Source organism: Haematobia irritans, chromosome 3, assembly GCF_050003625.1.
Source record: "Haematobia irritans isolate KBUSLIRL chromosome 3, ASM5000362v1, whole genome shotgun sequence".
Lineage (NCBI taxonomy): Eukaryota > Metazoa > Arthropoda > Insecta > Diptera > Muscidae > Haematobia > Haematobia irritans.
In genome coordinates this window covers 188805558-188826910 of record NC_134399.1, presented here as the reverse complement: position 1 = coordinate 188826910, position 21353 = coordinate 188805558, and the positions used below count along the sequence as shown (strand labels likewise).

The 21353-nt window shown below is 32.5% G+C and overlaps 1 protein-coding gene across 1 annotated transcript; it reads right to left on the bottom strand.

The window, feature by feature from the left end:
* Positions 1 to 127: 127 nt before the first annotated feature.
* LOC142230067 (uncharacterized) lies at positions 128 to 4310 on the bottom strand. Its single transcript, XM_075300695.1, has 3 exons — positions 4150 to 4310; positions 1023 to 1202; positions 128 to 402 (listed from the first exon to the last, which is right to left on the bottom strand). Exons 1-3 carry the CDS (start codon positions 4208 to 4210, stop codon positions 185 to 187), a joined length of 459 nt encoding a protein of 152 aa, XP_075156810.1. The 5' UTR covers positions 4211 to 4310; the 3' UTR covers positions 128 to 184.
* Positions 4311 to 21353: the final 17043 nt, after the last annotated feature.

Genomic DNA, 21353 nt, shown 5'->3' with positions numbered 1-21353 from the left:
AATAAAACACCCGAGGCTTATTTGGCGGAAGACTTTATTGTATGTCTACACCATAATAATCTTATCTGAACCTTGTAAATAATTAGAAATTAAAAAAAAAAAACGCAAAGGAAAGAAAATATAGAAATGTTTTAATAAATAAATAATTTATTGGTAATCGTTATGCATGACCATTTTATTACTTTCAAGCCCAAATATAACGGGCTACTACACCCATTATGACTGTCGAAATCATAGCAATACTACTTAAACTGGCACGACCGGCAGGATTGCACAAATCCTTGTTGTTACATTTAATACAGGAGCGAGTGGTATTTCCGGCTGCATGAATGTCACGTAAAGGCAATTGACAGGCGTTGATGTTACTGTATACACATCCTTTATAATGAAATTCTCCAGCATCTGTAAGAAAAACATAAATGAATGGTAATAAAGGTTCCCTTAAATTTTTTTCCTGCTCTGAACGAAGAGTTTTTTTTCTTTTTTGAAGAACGATATTTTAGACACATGAAGTTTTCTTTTGACTCTAAATTGCTTTTCTTTAAAAACAAAGACAATTAGTAACAAACATTTCATCACTTATCATAATTTAGGGTATATTTGCTACTAAAGATTTTTTTGCAAGAAAAAGGGTATTTCGAGTGTCTAAAACTTTGTTCGGGAGGAATGAATTTTATTTTTCTTTGCGCACAAAAAAAAATCATCATTCCTCCGAAACGAAATTTTAGACCAACGAAGTTTGACCTACTTCTTAAAGGCAAATACATCGTTATCTACGTTTGTCCTAAATGGACTTTGTTTGATTTGAAAGAAAATTTTAATAGCAAGGGAAAAAATAAAGAATGAAATTATATTATTGTGTATATTCTACAGTAAAGTAAGAGTTTTCTTTTCTCACAAACAAAATTTTGGACAAAACAGATTTTCGTTTGACTTAAAAAAATCTGTAAATCAATCATTTTTTGCTCGGGAAAAATTATTTTGTCCATAATTTCATTTGTTTTCTTTTAGTGTATACATACTACTCTTAATAGTCTCGCCAAAGCATTCCATGTTAGGGCTTGTAGTATTGGGATTGACACCAGTATGATGCATATCCAAATAACTGCGGGTATTATTCGCTAAAAGGTAGGTACAATCAGCCTTCTTGGCACTTTTACATGAATCCTTTGAATCGCAACTATAACATTTAATTGCATAAGCTGAAATAAAATAAGGAAACATTTTATTATGGAATTAAGATGTACAGCACATAACATATATGTAGATAGATACAGTAAATCCATACTTAATAACAAATTTTAACATTTTTGTGAAAAAAAATTGACAACGATTAAAATGCTCTTAAAGTATCTTAAAGTATATAAAATGCTCTTAAAGTATTAATTTTAAATTCAATTTATTCAGTACATAGAAAAATATTATTTTATTACCCTCCTCTTTTTTACCCTCCTCATCCGATCCGGCTGAAATTTGGTACATGGTGTAAGTATATGGTCTCTAACAACTATGCAAAAATTGGTCCACATTGGTCCATAATTATATATAGGCCCAATATAAACCGATCCCCAGATTTGAACTCCAGAGCCCCTTGGAAGAGCAAATTTCACCCGAGCCGGTTGAAATTTGGTTCGTGGTGTTGGTATATTGTCTCTAACAACCATGCAAAAATTGGTCCACATTTTTGTGATATATTTTTTTCTGTGTAGTTATCCTATACATTAAATTGCCATGTTTACCCATAGTGTGTTACCACAGGATTTCTGATACTGATTCCGAGCTAAACTGCATTTTAAAAAACATTTTTAGAAAGCTATCTAGTTTTTTTTTTTTAATTTTAGGACACGCAATTTACATTATATTAAAAACAAATTTCTTTCACAATAAAAACAAGTATATACAGCACTAAGTTCGGCCGGGCCGAATCTTAAATACCCATCACCATGAACCAAATATTAGGATTTCCTTTGAAATTTCAGGAGGGCTTGAGGACTTGAGGACACTTCCCGAAGATAAATTTAAAGATTTCACCTATGAGGACTATATCAGATTCTGGATTTATAAGAACCATTTTTGTTTGAGTTTTAGAGGAATCATTAACATCTCTTGTAAGTGTGCAAGAAAATTATAAAATAACGTCTTGATTTGAAATCTTAAATCTGTAGAAGTAAAATCTGGAAATTTTACATTGAGAAGCAATTTTCATGATCAGTGCGCCTTCTATACCCTCAAGAAGTGAAGTCGGTCTATATGGAGGCATTACCAAATGGACCGATAAAAACTTAATCCGATACACGTTTTTGTGAGCCTAAAATACCAGAATATTTACAATTTGCAGGCAAATCGGAAAAATACTACGGTTTCTAGAAACACAAGGAGTTAAATCGGGAGATCGTTCTTATGGGGGCTATACTAAAATATGGACCGATACTCACCGTTTTCGGCACACCTCTTTATAGCCCGAAAATACCTCTAGATTTCCAATTTCAGGCAAATTGGATAAAAACTTCGGATTCTAGAAGCTCAAGAAGTAAAATCGGGATATCGGTCTATATGGAGGGTATACCAAAACATGGAACGATACGGACCATTTGCGGCACCCCTTTTGATGGTCCTAAAGTACCTCTAGATTTTCAATTTCAGGCAAATTGGATAAAAACTACGGTTTCTATAAGCCCAAGACCCAAAATCGGGAGGTCGGTTTATATGGGGACCATACCAAAACATGGAGCGATGATCACCATTTTTGGCACACCTCTTCTAAGGTACTTCTCGATTTCCAATTTCAGGTAAATTGGGTAAAAACTGCGGTATCTGTAAACCCAAGAAGTAAAATCGGAGATCGGTCTATATGGGGGCTATACCAAAATATGGACCGATACTCACAATTTTTGGCACACGTATTTGCGGTCCTACAATACCTCTAGATTTCCAATTTCAGGTAAATTGAATAAAAACTGCGGTTTCTATAAGCCCATGAAGTAAAATCGGGAGATCGGTCTATATGGGGACTATACCAAAACATGGACCGATACTCACCATTTTTGGCACACCTCTTTATGGTCATAAAATACCTCTAGATTTGAAATTTCAGGCAAATTGGATAAAAACTAAGATTTCTATAAGCCCAAGACCCCAAATCGGGAAGTCGGTTTATATGGGGACTATATCAAAACCTGGACCGATATAGCCCATCTTCGAACTTGACCTGCCTGCAGACAAAAGAAAGAGTTTGTGCAAAATTTCAGCACGATTGCTTCATTATTGAAGACTGTAGCGTGATTACAACAGACAGACAGACGGACATCGTTATATCGTCTTAGAATTTCTCCCTGATCAAGAATATATATACTTTATATAGTCGGAAATCGATATTTCGATATTATTATACCCCCGTCACCATTCTATGGTGGTGGGTATAAAAATTTAATCAAAATGAAGTTCAATATCGTAGTTCTAAAATTGTTTCCTATAAATTTAGCATACCAATCTTAGAAATTTGAGTGCCTCCGTTAAAGTAGTGTACAAAGATATGTTTTTATTTAAAGAAATAATCTTTAAATTAACTGGAAAATCTCCTTTGGTTTTGAGTCAAAAATTGATGACAATTTTAAAATATTTCTAAACACTATTTTTTTTTGCGAACCAAATTGTGAATTATGTTTTTATTTTGATATATTTTTTTATTTGATAATATTTATAAAAGTTCAAACTACCCATTAAAAATATGAAAATGCGAGTTATAAAAAAATTTAATTAAAATAAAGAACATCTTTGGCTTCTAAAATTGTGCCTTCAGAAGAATTTGTAAGTTTTATATCCAGCAAATTTTTTTGCTGATCTTTTTTTTTTAAATTTTTTTAATTGTATCAATTAAATTTTTTAATTCACTACGTGCTCAACTTCATATTTTGGTGATACTTTTTCTGTGTTCAGTTCATTGACAATATTTAATAGTCGTTTTTGGTCAATTTTTTATTTTTCACTTAAAATTATAAACTTTTGTTATATAATTGAATTTCTAAAGAGAAACATATTCTTCGAAATCTTTGGTAAAAAATATTGATATTTTTTTTTACCCATCAATTCAGAACCGTTGTTCATAAATATAAAAGTACACAAAACGCTTATATTATTTTTAATACATACTGTATGTAAAACAGCAAATAGCAATAAATGCCACTATACACAAAACCTTTGATGTATTCATTGTTCAATATTTTTTCTCTTTTACACCGGTATAAACTTTTTGACGGTTATTACTCTAGCAATGCAATTTAATGACTACTCATACTAGTCTATGAAATTCCAAGTCAACAATATTATTCGGAGACTATCAACAAATATAGTAGTAGAGTATTGATAGCCAATTTAATCAGATGGTCTATTGTAGTGCAAATACACTTTAGCACTTCGTTGTTGGTTTCTACACTGAAAAGATAAAAAATAAACTTTAACAAATTGTAGATAGTCTACAATTTAATATAGTCTAAATCAAAAACATTTTTATAATCCTAATATAACATCGATCATAGAAACATTGGCCACAGACCCCATAAAGTATATAATTTCTTAGTCGTGGTGAAATTTTGAATCGATCAGCGATATGCGTTTATCTGTTGAAATTACGCGGACTCCGAACAAGCTATTTTGAATCGATCAGCGATATGCGTCCATCTGTTGAAATTACGCGGACTCCGAAACAAGCTATCCAATTCAAACTTGACACAAGTAGTTGTTTTTGATGTAGGTCAGACGGTATTGCAAATCACCGAAATCACAAAAATAAGAAAATATTTTTTTTTTTGACAAATTCTAGAAAATTTAATAGACATTATTAATTTGTTTTGCTTGTTAAAGAAAAATTCGTAGTTTCAAGGAAAAAATTTAGCTCAAAATTGCAAAATTTTTTTAAGCCAACTACAAAGTTCAAGATGCGAGCATTTGTGCCCAGTAAAAAAAAAAATGGAAGTTTTTCCATAAACATTTATTTTAAAGCGCATTCCGGAATTTCCCATCAATTTTTTCCATTTCCGATGCAGTAATTTTGGACAAGTCTTAGAAAGTACGGAATTATGCCATTTTAAATAAAAACTTAAGTTTCTGACAATTACATTTTGCAAAATAGAATAGATAATCAATAAAAAAGTAAAACAAAAAATAATAAACAACAAGTAAGGAAAGTCTAAAGTAGGAAGTTGGAATGTTAATTCTACTTCCTGTGCAAAATTTCAAGTAAATCGGAGTAAAAGATTGGCTACTGTGGTCATATGAGTGTAAATCGGGCGAACGATATATATGGGAGCTATATCTAAATCTGAACTGATTTCAACCAAATTTGGCACGCATAGCTGCAATGCTAATTCTACTCCCTGTGCAAAATTTCAACTAAATCGGAGTAAAAACTTGGCCTCTGTGGTTATATGAGTGTAAATCGGGCGAACGATATATATGGGAGATATATCTAAATCTTAACCGATTTCAACCAAATTTGGCACGCATAGCTACAATGCTAATTCTACTCCCTGTGCAAAATGTCAATTAAATCGGAGTAAAAGATTGGCTACTGTGGTCATATGATTGTAAATCGGGCGAACGATATATATGGGAGATATATCTAAATCTGAACCGATTTCAATAAAATTTGGGACACTAGACTACACAACTAATTGTACTACTAGTGCAAAATTTCAGCCAAATTGGGGTAAAACTCTGGCTTCTGGGACCATATTAGTTCATATCGGGTGAAAGATATTATATATGGGAGCTATATCTAAATCTGAACCGATTTCAATAAAATTTGGCACACTTGACTACTAATTGTTCTTCTTGTGCTAAATTTTAAGCAAATTAAATTCTGGCTTCTGTGGTTATAAGTCCATATCGGGCGAAAGATACACAAAAAAAAATTTTTCTGATTCAATCACGAAATTAATTGATCCAATTAATTTTTTAATTGGAATGTCTTCAATCACAGAAATGATAGTATCAATTAAAAAATTAATTGACGGTCAATTAAAACTTAATTGACGGTCAATTAAAAATTAATTGATCCAATTTAAAAATTAATTGATCCAATTTAAAAATTAATTGATACTATTAATTTTTGTTTGAATTAAAAAATTTGTTGATTCAATTCAATTTTTAATTGAATATTTTTTAAAACTCAATTAAAATTTTAATTGGAAAAATTTTTGTGAAAATTTTTTCTGTGTATATATGGGAGCTATATCTAAATCTGAACCGATTTCTTCTAAAATCAATAGGGTTCTATTCTGAGCCAAAGCTCATGTTGTACCAAATTTGAAGTCATTTGGACTAAAACTGCGACCTAGACTTTGATCACAAAAATGTGTTCACAGACAGACGGCCATGGCTACATCGACTCAGGAGCCCACCCTGAGCATTTTTGCCGAAGACACCATGTCGCGTCTCCTTCAGGGTGTTGCAAACATATGCACTACTTATAATACCCTGTTCCACAGTGTGGCGTATGGTATAAAAATCATCCCCGCTAGGATTCGAACCTGTGCCGTTTGACTTTTTCACTTCTATGGAAGTTTTTTTTGTGAAGGTTTTGCAAATTACGATAATTTTTAATTTTTTGTTGATTTTTAATGGAATGTCTAATGTATAAAAATATTTTATATTTATACAAAAATATATGCCGAAGAAAAGGGCAAAATAAAAAGGATGTATAACATAAAAAAATATTTTTTTAGAAAAATATTTAAAATATTCATTAAATTTGCATTAATAATAATAAATAACATCTCAGAAAGTAGTTAGAATGTCATGCCGTCGTTTAATATTACGTTCATACTACAAACATTTGAATATACGTTGTGTTCAATGGGTTTTGTGGCTGAGTATCCCAGCAAAACAATTTGGAATTGCTTCTAAGTGCACAACTTTAAAAGCACTTCCAAAAATGCCATCGCAAAGATGTTCTCTTTTTTAACTGCACAAGAAGTTCATTAAAGTCAATTTTATTTACCTCGCTTTTTTCGTATTTTTCATGGGAAGTTTAAAATTTGTTTGTTTTAAATAGATTAAAAACAGATTAAGAATTACTAAATTAGTACAAATTATTTAAATTTTGCCCAAAAAATGCTCAATCCATTCTAGAAAAAAGCGAATTTTTAAAAATATTTGATGTTAAACGTTCCAGACAAGCGCTAGAATGCAATAAAAATCATAAAAAATTGTAAAATTATTTGTCAAAATATCACAAAATTTATTATTTCTCATCCAAATCACTGAATTCGCATCACACATTAATATGTGATGCAAATGAAGTGCAACGGCATTTGAAATGGTGGACATTAGACGTGTGCACGTAACACGAAATTGTCGTGACTCACGAACATTTTCGTGATTCGTGCGTGAGTCGTGGGTCTCGCTCATGACAACAGCGTCAGTGTACGTGATTAACAAACCAAAATGTCGTGCGTGAGCCACGAAAATAATATCTTCGTGAGTGTGCGTGAGTAACGAATTACACTCACGAAAATATTCCTGCTCAAAAACATAAAACGCTTAATAGTTAAATTTAATTACAATACTGGTGACACCTGGGATGTTAAGAGTTTAATAACACTCTCGATTTTAATAATGCTCATGTTTTCAGACACTTCGGTACACGCACAGAAAAAACATGTTTGGACATGGTTGCCGCATCCATTTAATGCTTATATAGAGCATGCAATTGTCTCGAAAACCATGTATTTTATCTTGGTGAAAATAATTTTCTAGCCAGCATACATGGCAATAAGAATTTAAATGGTTCTCAAATGCCGCAAACATGTTCTATCATTTAAATGATAGAATTTGATAGAATTTGATAGAAATGTACATGACCATTCAATTTTTCGACTTTTTTTGCAGGGAAAAAGGTTTTTTCTAAGTTACGTATAGATATGTCTAGAATCATTCCATGGTCATAAAAACCATGTACATTTTTGTGACCATTTAATTTTTTACTTTTTTTGCAGCGACAATAATTTTATAAAAACATTGAGCAGGTACACACGATTTTCATTTTGCGCGTCAGTCGTGTTTTGATTGTTGCTTGGAATGGGCGGAGAATACGGTATTATTGTGTTTTGTGTTAATTATTTTTAATTATTCAGAAGTGGCACGTGGATTTATGTGAACACAAAAAAGGGAAGTGTAATTGAAAAAATGTGCCTGATTTTTGTTCTGCATTTTGCTATACGGTTTCTTTTAATTGCAGTTACACGATGTCTGCGTTTGTACATTTGATGGGCACGAAATAAATATGGAATGATTATTTATTATTGAAATTGAACCAAAATAGCGTGTAAAAATATGTGATTACAAATACAAATAAACAATGAATTAGTTAATAAATAAATAAAAATAAATAAATAAAGTTAATTTTGTGTTTTCTTGTCTCAAGTGGCGTCCTTTTTTCGACGACGAGAAAAGTTTTTTCATAAAGATCAAAACATTTTAGTTTGTGACCATGTTCTTTTAACTAGGAGAAAAACATTTTCGACGAATACCATAACATTTTAGGTAGTGACCATTGTCTTTTGATTGCAACAAAATTCTTTTTATGAATATAATAACATTTTAGATGAGAACAATGTTATTTTTCTTACAACCATGTTCACTGAGCCAACATGGTTGCAGGTAAAAATGTTACATGGTAGCCGCAAAAATAGCTCCTATCATATTAGTTTGCTCTTCAAATATGATTGTGACAATCATGTTTCTTCTCTGCGTGTAAGGTACATTAATTATAAAATTATTCGTGAGTGTGCGTGAGTTCTACCAAAAATATCGTGCGTGAGATGATTTTTCAGTCGTGAGTGTGCGTGAGTGTGAGTAAACTATAACTCACGTGCACACCTCTAGTGGACATCCGTCGTATGATAAGTCCATGTTAAATTCATCGACGTTTTTTTACTGGGATGCTAAGGCGTTCTGTTATAGTGCCAACAGACGCAGGTGTAAGCGAAAAAGTTTTTAAATTTGTAAGAATTAGATATATTATTTTCTCATAAAAATGTAACAAATAATACTCATAAAATAACAAGTAAAATTGGAAAAAATTTTTTTCTTTTTAAATTTCTTCATACAAATGAACTGCAAAGGTACAGCTTCTAAAGCAATGCAAAGGACCCAAAAATGAAGTACTTCCGTCATATGATAAGCCAATGTAAAATTCATTGGAGATGGTCCAAGTTTGCACTACTTCCGGATCTTTGGAAGCTCTTGTTTGCTGGGTGGTAAAATTTACAAATATTATTATAGTAAAGGGTGATTTGTTAAGAGCTTGATAACTTTTTTTTTTAAAAAACGAATAAAATTTGCAAAATCTCATCGGTTCTTTATTTGAAACGTTAGATTGGTCCATGACATTTACTTTTTGAAGATAATTTCATTTAAATGTTGACCGCGGCTGCGTCTTAGGTGGTCCATTCGGAAAGTCCAATTTTGGGCAACTTTTTCGAGCATTTCGGCCGGAATAGCCCGAATTTCTTCGGAAATGTTGTCTTCCAAAGCTGGAATAGTTGCTGGCTTATTTCTGTAGACTTTAGACTTGACGTAGCCCCACAAAAAATAGTCTAAAGGCGTCAAATCGCATGATCTTGGTGGCCAACTTACCGGTCCATTTCTTGAGATGAATTGTTCTCCGAAGTTTTCCCTCAAAATGGCCATAGAATCGCGAGCTGTGTGGCATGTAGCGCCATCTTGTTGAAACCACATGTCAACCAAGTTCAGTTCTTTGAAAAAATACGGTCCAATGATTCCACCAGCGTACAAACCACACCAAACAGTGCATTTTTCGGGATGCATGGGCAGTTCTTGAACGGCTTCTGGTTGCTCTTCACTCCAAATGCGGCAATTTTGCTTATTTACGTAGCCATTCAACCAGAAATGAGCCTCATCGCTGAACAAAATTTGTCGATAAAAAAGCGGATTTTCTGCCACTGATTTTGGTAATAAAATTCAATGATTTGCAAGCGTTGCTCGTTAGTAAGTCTATTCATGATGAAATGTCAAAGCATACTGAGCATCTTTCTCTTTGACACCATGTCTGAAATCCCACGTGATCTGTCAAATACTAATGCATGAAAATCCTAACCTCAAAAGAATCACCCTTTAGAATTCGGAGTTTTTGTGGAAAATGCGATTTTAGAAAAATTGTATACTTCATTTGTTTATAGATTTATGTCTCTATTTTAATTCATTTACCGTATGATAATGTTTGTGTGAAATACGAATCAATACTTTAATTTTGGAATAAAAAGATTTTAATTTACGGTAAAAATAATAGAAAAAAATCCCACTTTTCTTTGCGTGTTAAAAAAAAGTTCCCCATTATTGGTATGAACCAATAGAATTCTTATCTTATCACACCCAATGAAAAAATACTTGGAGATATATAAAAAATATCTTATTGCTTATTAGTAATGCATTTTTGTTGACAAATTAGTCACTTCACAGTTATTTAACTTAAATAAATAATCAATCTGAAGTAAGGTTTTGTATCGTCGAAATGTTTATTAGTTTTCAATATTTAGTTTTGCGTAAATAGGTATTGAAGTTGTTGGATTTTTGTCAAAACAATACACGAATTATTTTTAAAAGAAAAATTTATATTTATAAAATTTAAATGACTATTTATTTGTTTATTTAATTTTTTTAAAGATAGTTAAAATTTTGTATTATAAAATTTTATATGCTCTATCTGTTATTTTGTAATTTTATACCTACTATGAAAAAAATATAAATATATATCTATAAATGATAACTAAAATATTTAACTGATTGTAACATGTTACAAATAAGTTAATAATTTTCGTCAAATTAAAACAAAGATTATTAAAAATAATAATGTTTTGTCTGTGGTTTTAGAAAATTTGGAAAAACTTGCAGTTACAAAATGTTAAAATGTCTTTATCGCTATATGAAGATCAATACAGAGAAAATTTAAGAAAAATTCACTCATTTAAGAAACGCATTAATGCAATTAAGTAAACCTCAGCCATTTTAGATTTTCTAAGGAAGGTAAAACTTGCAGTTACAAAATATTAAAATGTCTTTATCGCTATATGAAGATCAAGACAGACACAATTTAAGAAAAATGCACTCATTTGAGGAACTTATGAATGCAATTTAAGTAAACCTCAGCCATTTTAGATTTTCTAAGCTATTTTCCAGATCAGTAAAATTGTGTACTTCATTTATGTAAAACTTTTTTTTTCATTTTTAGTTCACGTCAATAAAGTAAGCAGAAAACTATAATAAGAAAAATTTTCCCACATTTGGCAAAATTTAACTAAAATCAACAAATTTTCATGAACTAAAATAAAGCTAAATCGACTATAACAAATTCGTTGACTTTTTTCTGTGTGTATAGTGCTGAAATTTTGCACAATCTCGTCTGTTGTCTGCAAGCAGATCAATTTCTAAGATGGTCCATGTGTTGATATAGCCCCCATATAAATCGATCCTCCGATTTAAATACTTGAGCATATAAACGACGCTGTTTTTATCCGATTTGCATGAAATTGGAAATCTAGAGTGCACACACAGAAAAACCATGTTGGGACATGGTTGCCGCATCCATTTAATGCTTATCTAGAGCATGTAATTGCCACGAAAACCATGTATTTTGTCTTTGTAAAAATAGTTTTAGAGCGGAGAAAAATGTATGGTGGCAATAAGCATTTAAATGGTTCTCAAATACCGCAAACATCCCAGCAAAAAAATTTGGAAGTTCTTCTCAAGGCACAACTTTAAAAGAACTTCCAAAAATGTCCTCCCAAAGATGTTCTTTATTTTAACTGCACAGGAGGTTCATTTGAGTCAATTTTTTTTATAATTTATATTTTTAATGCGAAATTAATTTTTTTTTGTTTCAAATAGGTTAAAAACATATTAAGAATTAATAAAATGACACAAATTATTTAAATTTAGCCGAAAAAATATTAAATTCTTTCTAAAAAAAAATGTAAATTTTTGAAAATATTTGATGACAAACGTTCCTGTCAATCGTTATAATGCATGAAAAATCATAAAAAATTTGAAAAATTATTTATTAGTAAAAATATTACCGAAAATTCTTAATTCACATCCAAAACTTTGAATTCACCTCACACCTTAAGAAGTGATGCAAATTCAGTGCAGCGGGTGTTGAAATGGTGGACATCCGTCCTATGACAAGTCCATGTTAAATTCATCGCTTCTGCGTCAATTTGGCACCACTTCCCGATCCGACGGATTTTTTGGCGACGCTTTTTTTGCTGGGATGTTCTATCATTGAAATGATAGAATTTGAGACCATTAAATGATCGGGAAAAAAGTATTTTTATAGGTTAAGTATAGACATGTCTAGAACCATTACATGGCCACAAAGACCATTTACATTTTTTTCGTGACCATTTAATTTTTTAACTTTTTTGCAGCGAATAGAATTTTATAAAAACATTGAGCAGGTACACATGATTTTCATTTTGCGCGTCAGTCGTGTGTTGATTGTTTCTTGGAATGGACGGAGAATACGGATTTCCTGTTTTGTGTTAATTTATTTATTCAGAAGTGGCACGTGGTTTTATGTGAAGACAAAAAAGGAAAGTGTAATTGAAAAAATGTACCTGTTTTTATACCCTAAACCACATAGTGGTCAGGGTATAATAAGTTTGATCGGCCAAAAAATGTGCCTATCAGAAATATTGATTTTAGACCCCATAAAATATATACCGATCAACTCAGAATCACCTCCTGGGTCGATCTAGCGCTTGGTGTCCGACCGTCCGTCCGTCTGTCCATGTATTTGTTGTTCACAGGATTCCGGTCGCAATTATTAACCGATTTGGATGAAATTCGGTACCGGGTGCTTTTTGGGCACAAGGACGAACGCTATTGAATTTGGAAGAAATCGGATCAAATTTAGATATATCTCCCATATATATGTACCGCCCGATTTCGACAAATGGAGTCACGTTGCGCTTTTTTACAAACCGATCGTCATAAAATTTTGCACATAGTAAACTTTTTCAACACCCTTTAAGTCTGCAAATTTTTATCGAACTCGGTTCAGATTTAGATATAGCTCCCATATATATGTATCGCCCGATTTGGTCAAATTTGGCCGTAAAACCCTTATTTACAACCGATCGTACTCAAAGTTGGCTAAATATAATCTTCTATACCTCTTACTGTATATGCGCAATTTCATCGAAATCGGTTCAGATTTAGATATAGCTCCCATATATATGTATCGCCCGATTTTGCCAAATTTGGCCGTAAAACTCTTATTTATCAACCGATAGTGCTCAAAGTTGGCTAAATATAATCTTCTATACCTCTTACTGTATATGCGCAATTTCATCGAAATCGGTTCAGATTTAGATATAGCTCCCATATATATGTATCGCCCGATTTGGTCAAATTTGGCCGTAAAACCCTTATTTACAACCGATCGTACTCAAAGTTGGCTAAATGTAATCTTCTATAGCTCTAACTGTATGTTTGAAATTTCATCGAAATCGGTTCAGATTTAGATATAGCTCCCATATATATGTATCGCCCGATTTTGCCAAATTTGGCCGTAAACCCCTTATTTATCAACCGATCGCAACCAAGGTTGGCTAAATGTATAGCTCCCATATATATGTATCGCCCGATTTGGTCAAATTTGGCCGTAAAACCCCTTATTTATCAACCGATCGTAACCAAGGTTGGCTAAATGTAATTTTCTACAGCACTAACTGTATGTGCAAAATTTCATCGAAATTGGTTCAAATTTAGATATAGCTCCCATATATATGTATCGCCCGATTTTGAAAAATGTGCCCCTAATAACCTTATTTTTGACCATAGGGGCCTCATTTACTAACTGATCGTACTCAAATTTTACACAAAGTGACCTTCTGTGGTATTAATCATACCTGCAAAATATTATACAAATTGGTTCAGATTTAGATATAGGTCCCATATATATGCATCGCTCGATTTTGTCATATTTGGCCATAATAATATTTATTAACCTATTCAAATTTTGATGTACTAGCTGATCGTATTTAGACTTACATGTAGTTCTTGCATAAATCTATTGCCCTATTTGCTGAAATTTGGATTTATTACCCACAACTAATTGACCGATTTCCTCTTTTTTATTAATAATAAACTCAATATTAGTGGCATACTAACTCTTTTGGTGCAAAATAAACTATAGCTCCTAATATTAGACATTTCTGCTCAGATTGTGACCAGACACCCATATGTGTCTCCAAAACCTATACCAATGAGACCCCACAAATGCTTATGTTTACTAATTCAGTAGGGGTGGTTTAGGGTATGATATAGTCGGCCCGCCCGACTTTCTACTTTACTCACTTGTTTTTGTTCTGCATTTTGCTATATGGTATCATATATTTTTATTTGCAGTTACATGATGTCTGCGTTTGTACATTTGATGGGCATGATGTAAATATGGAATAATAACTTATTGTTGAAATTGAAATAAAATAGAGTGTGTAAAAATATATGATCTTTGCTTGAACGACTTTATAAATACAAATAAACAATGAATTAGTTAATAAATAAATAAAAACAAATAAATAAAGTTAATTTTGTGTTTTCTTTTCTCAAGTGGCGTCCTTTTTCCGACAATGAAAAAAGTTTTTTCATGTTTCTTCTCTGCGTGTGCTTTCGGCCCTTATATCGGCCCATGTTTTAATATAGCCACAATATACTAGACCGATTACCCGATTTGACTTCTTGTGGGCATGGAACCGCATTTTTTACGATTATGATTTAAATTTGAATATTGGAGTCCGTAAAAAGGTGTGTCTCTATATAGGCCAGTAGTTTTTTCCTCATAGGACATACCTTTTCGAATGTAACTAAGATTTCCATTTATTTCTAATTAATTTTGAACTACATTACCTACAAGGATATTTGATAGTGAAAGTTTTTGCCGTATATACTTACTTTGGATGTCTTTCAAAAAAAAAAAAAAATACTGTTTCTTTCCATAGATTAATAAAATAATAAAAAACGGGTATCGGGTACAGAGTATAATAAGTTTGTGCATTTGTATGTATCGCCAAGAAGGACCAGTCTGAGAGCCATCTTTTAGTATACCGATCGTCTTCGAATCAAATTCTGAGTCGATTTATCGAAGTCCGTCCGTCTGTCTGTCTGTCCTTCTGTCTGTTCATATATTTTTGTGTGCAACGTACAGTTCACAATTTAAGTCCGATCGTCCTCATATTTGGCATAGTGACGATCCCTATCGATTTTGGATAAAATCGGTTCAGATTTATTTTTATATATTTAACCCGGATTTGGTCATAATTAACGTGTTTATAATCCGATCTTCTTCAAATTTCGTAAATCTAAATTTTTTGAGTCCCGTAGAATTTGCAAAATATTATGCACTTACACGCAGAGAAGAAACATGATTGTCACAATCATATTCGAAGAGCTATTTTTGCGGCGACCATGTAACATTTTTACCTGCAACCATGTTGGCTCAGTGGACATGGTTGTAAGAAAAATAGCATTGTCCTCATCAAAAATTTTATTATATTGATAAAACGAATTTTGTTGCAATCAAAAGACAATGGTCACTATCTAAAATGTTATGGTATTCGTCGAAAATGTTTTTCTCCTAGTTAAAATAATATGGTCACAACCTAAAATGTTTTGATCTTTGTGAAAAAACTTTTTTCGTCGTCGAAAAAAGGACGCCACTTGAGAAAAGAAAACACAAAATTAACTTTATTTATTTATTTTTATTTATTTATTAACTAATTCATTGTTTATTTGTATTTATAATCACATATTTTTACACGTTATTTTGGTTCAATTTCAATAATAAATAATCATTCCATATTTATTTCGTGCCCATCATATGTACAAACGCAGACATCGTGTAACTGCAATTAAAAGAAACCGTATAGCAAAATGCAGAACAAAAATCAGGCACATTTTTTCAATTACACTTCCCTTTTTTGTGTTCACATAAAACCACGTGCCACTTCTGAATACATAAATTAACACAAAACACAATAATTCCGTATTCTCCGCCCAGTCCAAAATCGTGTGTACCTGTTCAATGTTTTTATAAAATTCTTTTCGCTGCAAAAATGTTGAAAAATTAAATGGTCACAAAAAATTTACATGGTTTTTATGACCATGTAATGATTCTAGACATATCTATACGTAACTTAGAAAAAACCTTTTTCCCTGCAAAAAAGTCGAAAAATTTAATGGTCAGGTACATGATTTGCACGACCATGTAATGGTCTCAAATTCTATCATTTAAATGATAGAACATGTTTGCAGCATTTGAGAACCATTTAAATGCTTATTGCCAGCATACATTTTTCTCGACTAGAAAATTATTTTCACCAAGATAAAATACATGGTTTTCGCGACAATTGCATGCTTTATATAAGCATTAAATGGATGCGGACACCATGTCCAAACATGTTTTTTCTGTGCATGTATATGGCCCCAAACACCAGAATTTTATATTGATGTACTTCAAACTATGGACAAGGATTACATTTGATAGCATCCTCAAGTGTGCTAAATTTGGTTAAAATGGGTTCAAATTTGGATATAGCTCCCATATATATCTTTCACCCGATATGCACTTATATGGCCCCAGACGCCAGAGTTTCTTATTAATTTCCTCAAAATTTTGCACAAGGGGTAGGTTTTATAGCGTCGCCAAGTAACAGGTTGGCCGATAAGTCCCCGGTCTGACACATAGATGGCGTCGCTAGTATTAAATGCATAGTATTTTTATATAGCACCAACCTTCAAATAATTCGTGTCAAAATTTGAAGTCTGTAAGTCAATTAGTTTGTGAGATAGAGCGTCTTTTGTGAAGCAACTTTTGTTATTGTGAAAAAATGAAAAAAAGGAATTTCGTGTTTTGATAAAATACTGTTTTCTGAAAGGGAAAAATACGGTGGAAGCAAAAACTTGGCTTGATAATGAGTTTCCGGACTCTGCCCCAGGGAAATCAACAATAATTGATTGGTATGCAAAATTCAAGCGTGGTGAAATGAGCACGGAGAACGGTGAACGCAGTGGACGCCCGAAATAGGTGGTTACCGACGAAAACATTAAAAAAATCCACAAAATGATTTTGAATGACCGTAAAATGAAGTTGGTCGAGAGGCAGAGGCCTTAAAGATATCAAAGGAACGTGTTGGTCATATCATTCATTAATATTTGGATATGCGGAAGCTCTGTGCAAAATGGGTGCCGCGCGATCTCACATTTCACCAAAAACAAAAACGTGTTGATGATTCTGAGCGGTGTTTGCAGCTGTTAACTCGTAATAACGTCGATATGTGACAATGGATGAAACAAGGCTTCATCACTACACTCCTGAGTCCAATCGACAGTCGGCTGAGTGAACAGCGACCGGTGAACCGTCTCCGAAGCGTGGAAAGACTCAAAAGTCCGCTGGCAAAGTAATGACCTCTGTTTTTTTGGAATGCGCATGGAATAATTTTTATCGATTATCTTGAGAAGGGAAAAACCATCAACAGTGACTATTATATGGCATTATTGGAGCGTTTGAAGGTCGAAATCGCGGCAAGACGGCTCCATATGAAGAAAAAAAGTGTTCTTCCACCAAGACAACGCACCGTGCCACAAGTCATTGAGAACGATGGCAAAAATTCATGAATTGGGCTTCGAATTGCTTCCCCACCCACCGTATTCTCCAGATCTGGCCCCCAGCGACTTTTTCTTGTTCTCAGACCTCAAAAGGATGCTCGCAGGGAAACATTTGGCTGCAATGAAGAGGTGGTCGCCGAAACTTAGGCCTATTTCGAGGCAAAACCGAAGGAGTACTACCAAAATGGTATCAAGGTCGTTATAATCGTTGTATCGCTCTTGAAGGGAACTATGTTGAATAATAAAAACGAATTTTGACAAAAAAAATGTGTTTTTCTTTGTTAGACCGGGTACTTATCAGCCAACCTGTTATACGGTGGAGATTTAGACATAGCCCCCATATATATCCTTCGCCCGATTTATACTCCTATGACAACAGAGGCCAAAGTTTTGCTCTGATTTACGTGACATTTTGCGGACCCGAGTAAAAATTGAGAGATTTAATTTGATACAATTAGATATGAGTAGATCCGAAACATGGTAAGATCTACTCATATCTAATTACTATGGAAATAGATCTGATCAGATCTCAATATTGGCCTAGATCTAATGTCTTAGATATAAATATATCAATCCTTATTTATAATTGGATCTGATGTTAGATCTGATCATATATGGAATTATATACATTTATATCTAATTATATCTAATAATATCTGGTTATATATGCTTATATCTGAAGGGGCCAGTTTTGAGATCTTATCATATCTGATTAGATGCCCCAATTTTTACACGGGGAGATATTACATTTTATATTATAACTATGCATGCGGTTCAGATTTAGATACAGCCCGCATATATATCTTACGGCCGATTTAGATTCATATGATCGCAGAAGGCCAAAATTCTATTCCTATTTATTTGAAAATTTCCACTGAAAGTAGAATTAACATTTTAGTAGTGTAAAATTTGGTACATATCGATCAAGATTTGGATATGGCTCCCATATACATATATATCAAATGTCTTGACGAAAGCCTGATTTGAGGAAATATGGTAAAACATTTCATATTTTACACTCATTTTCAAAGCGATTTAACATTCTATTTAAGTGTGTAGAATTTGATCCAAATCGGTTCAGATTCAGATAAGGCCCCCCTTATACGTTCTTTTGATTCAGGCAAATATGGCCAAAATATCCCCAGCAAAAAAAAATGTTACTTCAGCAGCAAGAGTTTAGTTGCGCTTTTTGGTATACAATAAAGTATGCAGTGCATCCACACTGCATGAATCGGTGGCAATAACGTAAACGAGTAATCAAACTAGTTTATGATGATTCGTTTACGATATTGCAACCAATTCATGCAGTATAGATGCATGAAAGGTAGTGCTGTTTTCCCTAATGTCAACAATGCTATACTCAAGATTATATATCACTTCTTAGTAATATTTCTATTAAAATGAGCAATTATATCAGCGCTATGTAGAAGCTGCTCTAATTCGGAACATCGTCCACAAAAATCAGCGCTGATTCGGTTGTGGTTGGTACTGCCTCTCTCCCTTACAATCCATAGTAAGGTACTCCATTAGTAATAGTAATAGTACTCCATTATGAATGTAGGAGTAAGATCACCTCAGTTTTTCAAATCGCTTTCTGAGTTTCATAACAATATCTCGCAAGCATTCTTCTAGATGACTTAATATCGTGTCGCTCAAATTTTTTTTATACCTTGATCACATAGTGATGTAAAATACAAAAATGATTGCTATAATTTATCTTCTTCCCCGAGCAAAACAAAACACAATTCATGTGCTTACATTCATATATTACTGGCAAACAATTATTGTGGCCCCCAAGTAAAACAGTGTCCCAATTTATATGCTAAAATCTACAAACTTTAGTGCGTGAAACATTTTTTCAAAGGGTCGTAAGTGAAATTAAATTAATTATTTGCATGTTCTCAGATGAAAATTCTTAACAGATTTCTTGTTTTAACACTCAAAAAGCGTGAAAACCAATAAACATGCAAAAATGCAAACAACGACATAAACTTTGCGCATGCGCATATGCATATTGAGCCAACATGGCAAAAATGCCAAAGCATTTTTACACTTTCTTCCTTCAATTTTAGTATGCACAACTCTAACTCACTGACTTACAAACCAATATCGTCATAATTGACAATATGGATCTGTTGTATGGCCATAAATGAAGCTTTGACAGGCTGGCGAATGATGACCAGAGATCAAGTGTAGAATTTAACACCAAAGGTTGCCAATGGGCGAAAGTTTTGAATGATATAGAAGTTGACTTAACATTGTTTTAAGAAAGAGCGGCAAAATACCAACATGGCGTTAACCAACATCGTCTCTACATCACGAAGAAACTTTAATTATGCTATAAAAGAAATTATCATAAATCAATGGACGTGGATTTTCAGTCAAAACAATTAATAATACCAAGCAATTCGGATGAGGTGAACTTCCAACACGCTACATTGCGATATTTTGACAAGCATTTCATTGGCACAATATGAAAGTGTATGCAACCTAAATTATAAGACACCCAATTTACACAATATCAAAGACAAAATTTCTTAAAAATAAATAAAATATTAATAAAAGAATGTTTATATTATTTTGTTTTAAAAAAACGCTCTTCATTAAGTTTAGGACACGAATCTTTGAAATTTGTGTCCTCTGGTAAAAATATCTTTCAAGTAAAGCAAAGTTTCCTTAACCAGAATTGTGCTGTAAATGTTTTTTTTCGAATTTTAAATTGTTAATGGTATGTTTATCAGTGATCAACACGAGAATATTTAGTGACGGTCTAATGTGTGTGACCATATGGTCACTAAGCGAGATATTGAATCTTTTTATAATTTTTTTTTTTTTTATGATTTTACAGCCTTTTAGTTGTTTGTCTTAATTTGAAATTTTAATTCGACATTTATCGGTACTTGGTAAAGCTTTTTTTGATATATCTCAAAATGGATGATAAAAATCCGATAAATAAGATATGTATTTTAAATTTAATTTTATATATCCTAAACGCAACAACTAATTCTTCCAAACGAAATTTTTGACTAGCGAACATGATTTTTGTAGGACTCATCACTTCTTCTTCTGCAATAAAAATAATGTAGAAGCAAATATTGCATTTCAAATTTGTTACGTTTTGATCGGACGGAGGATCGAACCAGTGACCATTCGTTTTGTAAGTTAACACCATATATACTGGACCATGTAGCTCACATTGTCACTCAACTGTAATTACACCTAAAAAATACTTCCTTTAGGAACGAAATTTTAGACAAACTAAATTTTTCTTTTTATGGAAAGTAGTTTCTTTAAGAGCAAGTAAATCAGAATTGACAACAAAAAACTCTTCATTCAGTAACGTATGTAGCCAAGTATATCTATTTATAGGCCAATGTGTAATGCACACACAAACTTGCGGCGACAACCTAAATGTTAACATATCTACGGGTATGTAAATAATCAATTAAATATTGTTAACCACAAACTTAATATATTTGGAAGACCCTGAAATCTCTATGGCTGGGTAACAAACTAAACATTTTATTACATATAGGTTATTTGTAAAGTATATAAGAAAGAAATGGAAATAAAAATAGCCTTTGTGCAAAAATTAAGATAGGCACAACCAACTTTATAAAATCTTTGAAACTGTCATTTAGTAGTCAGCACCTTCGTTTGGTACTCAG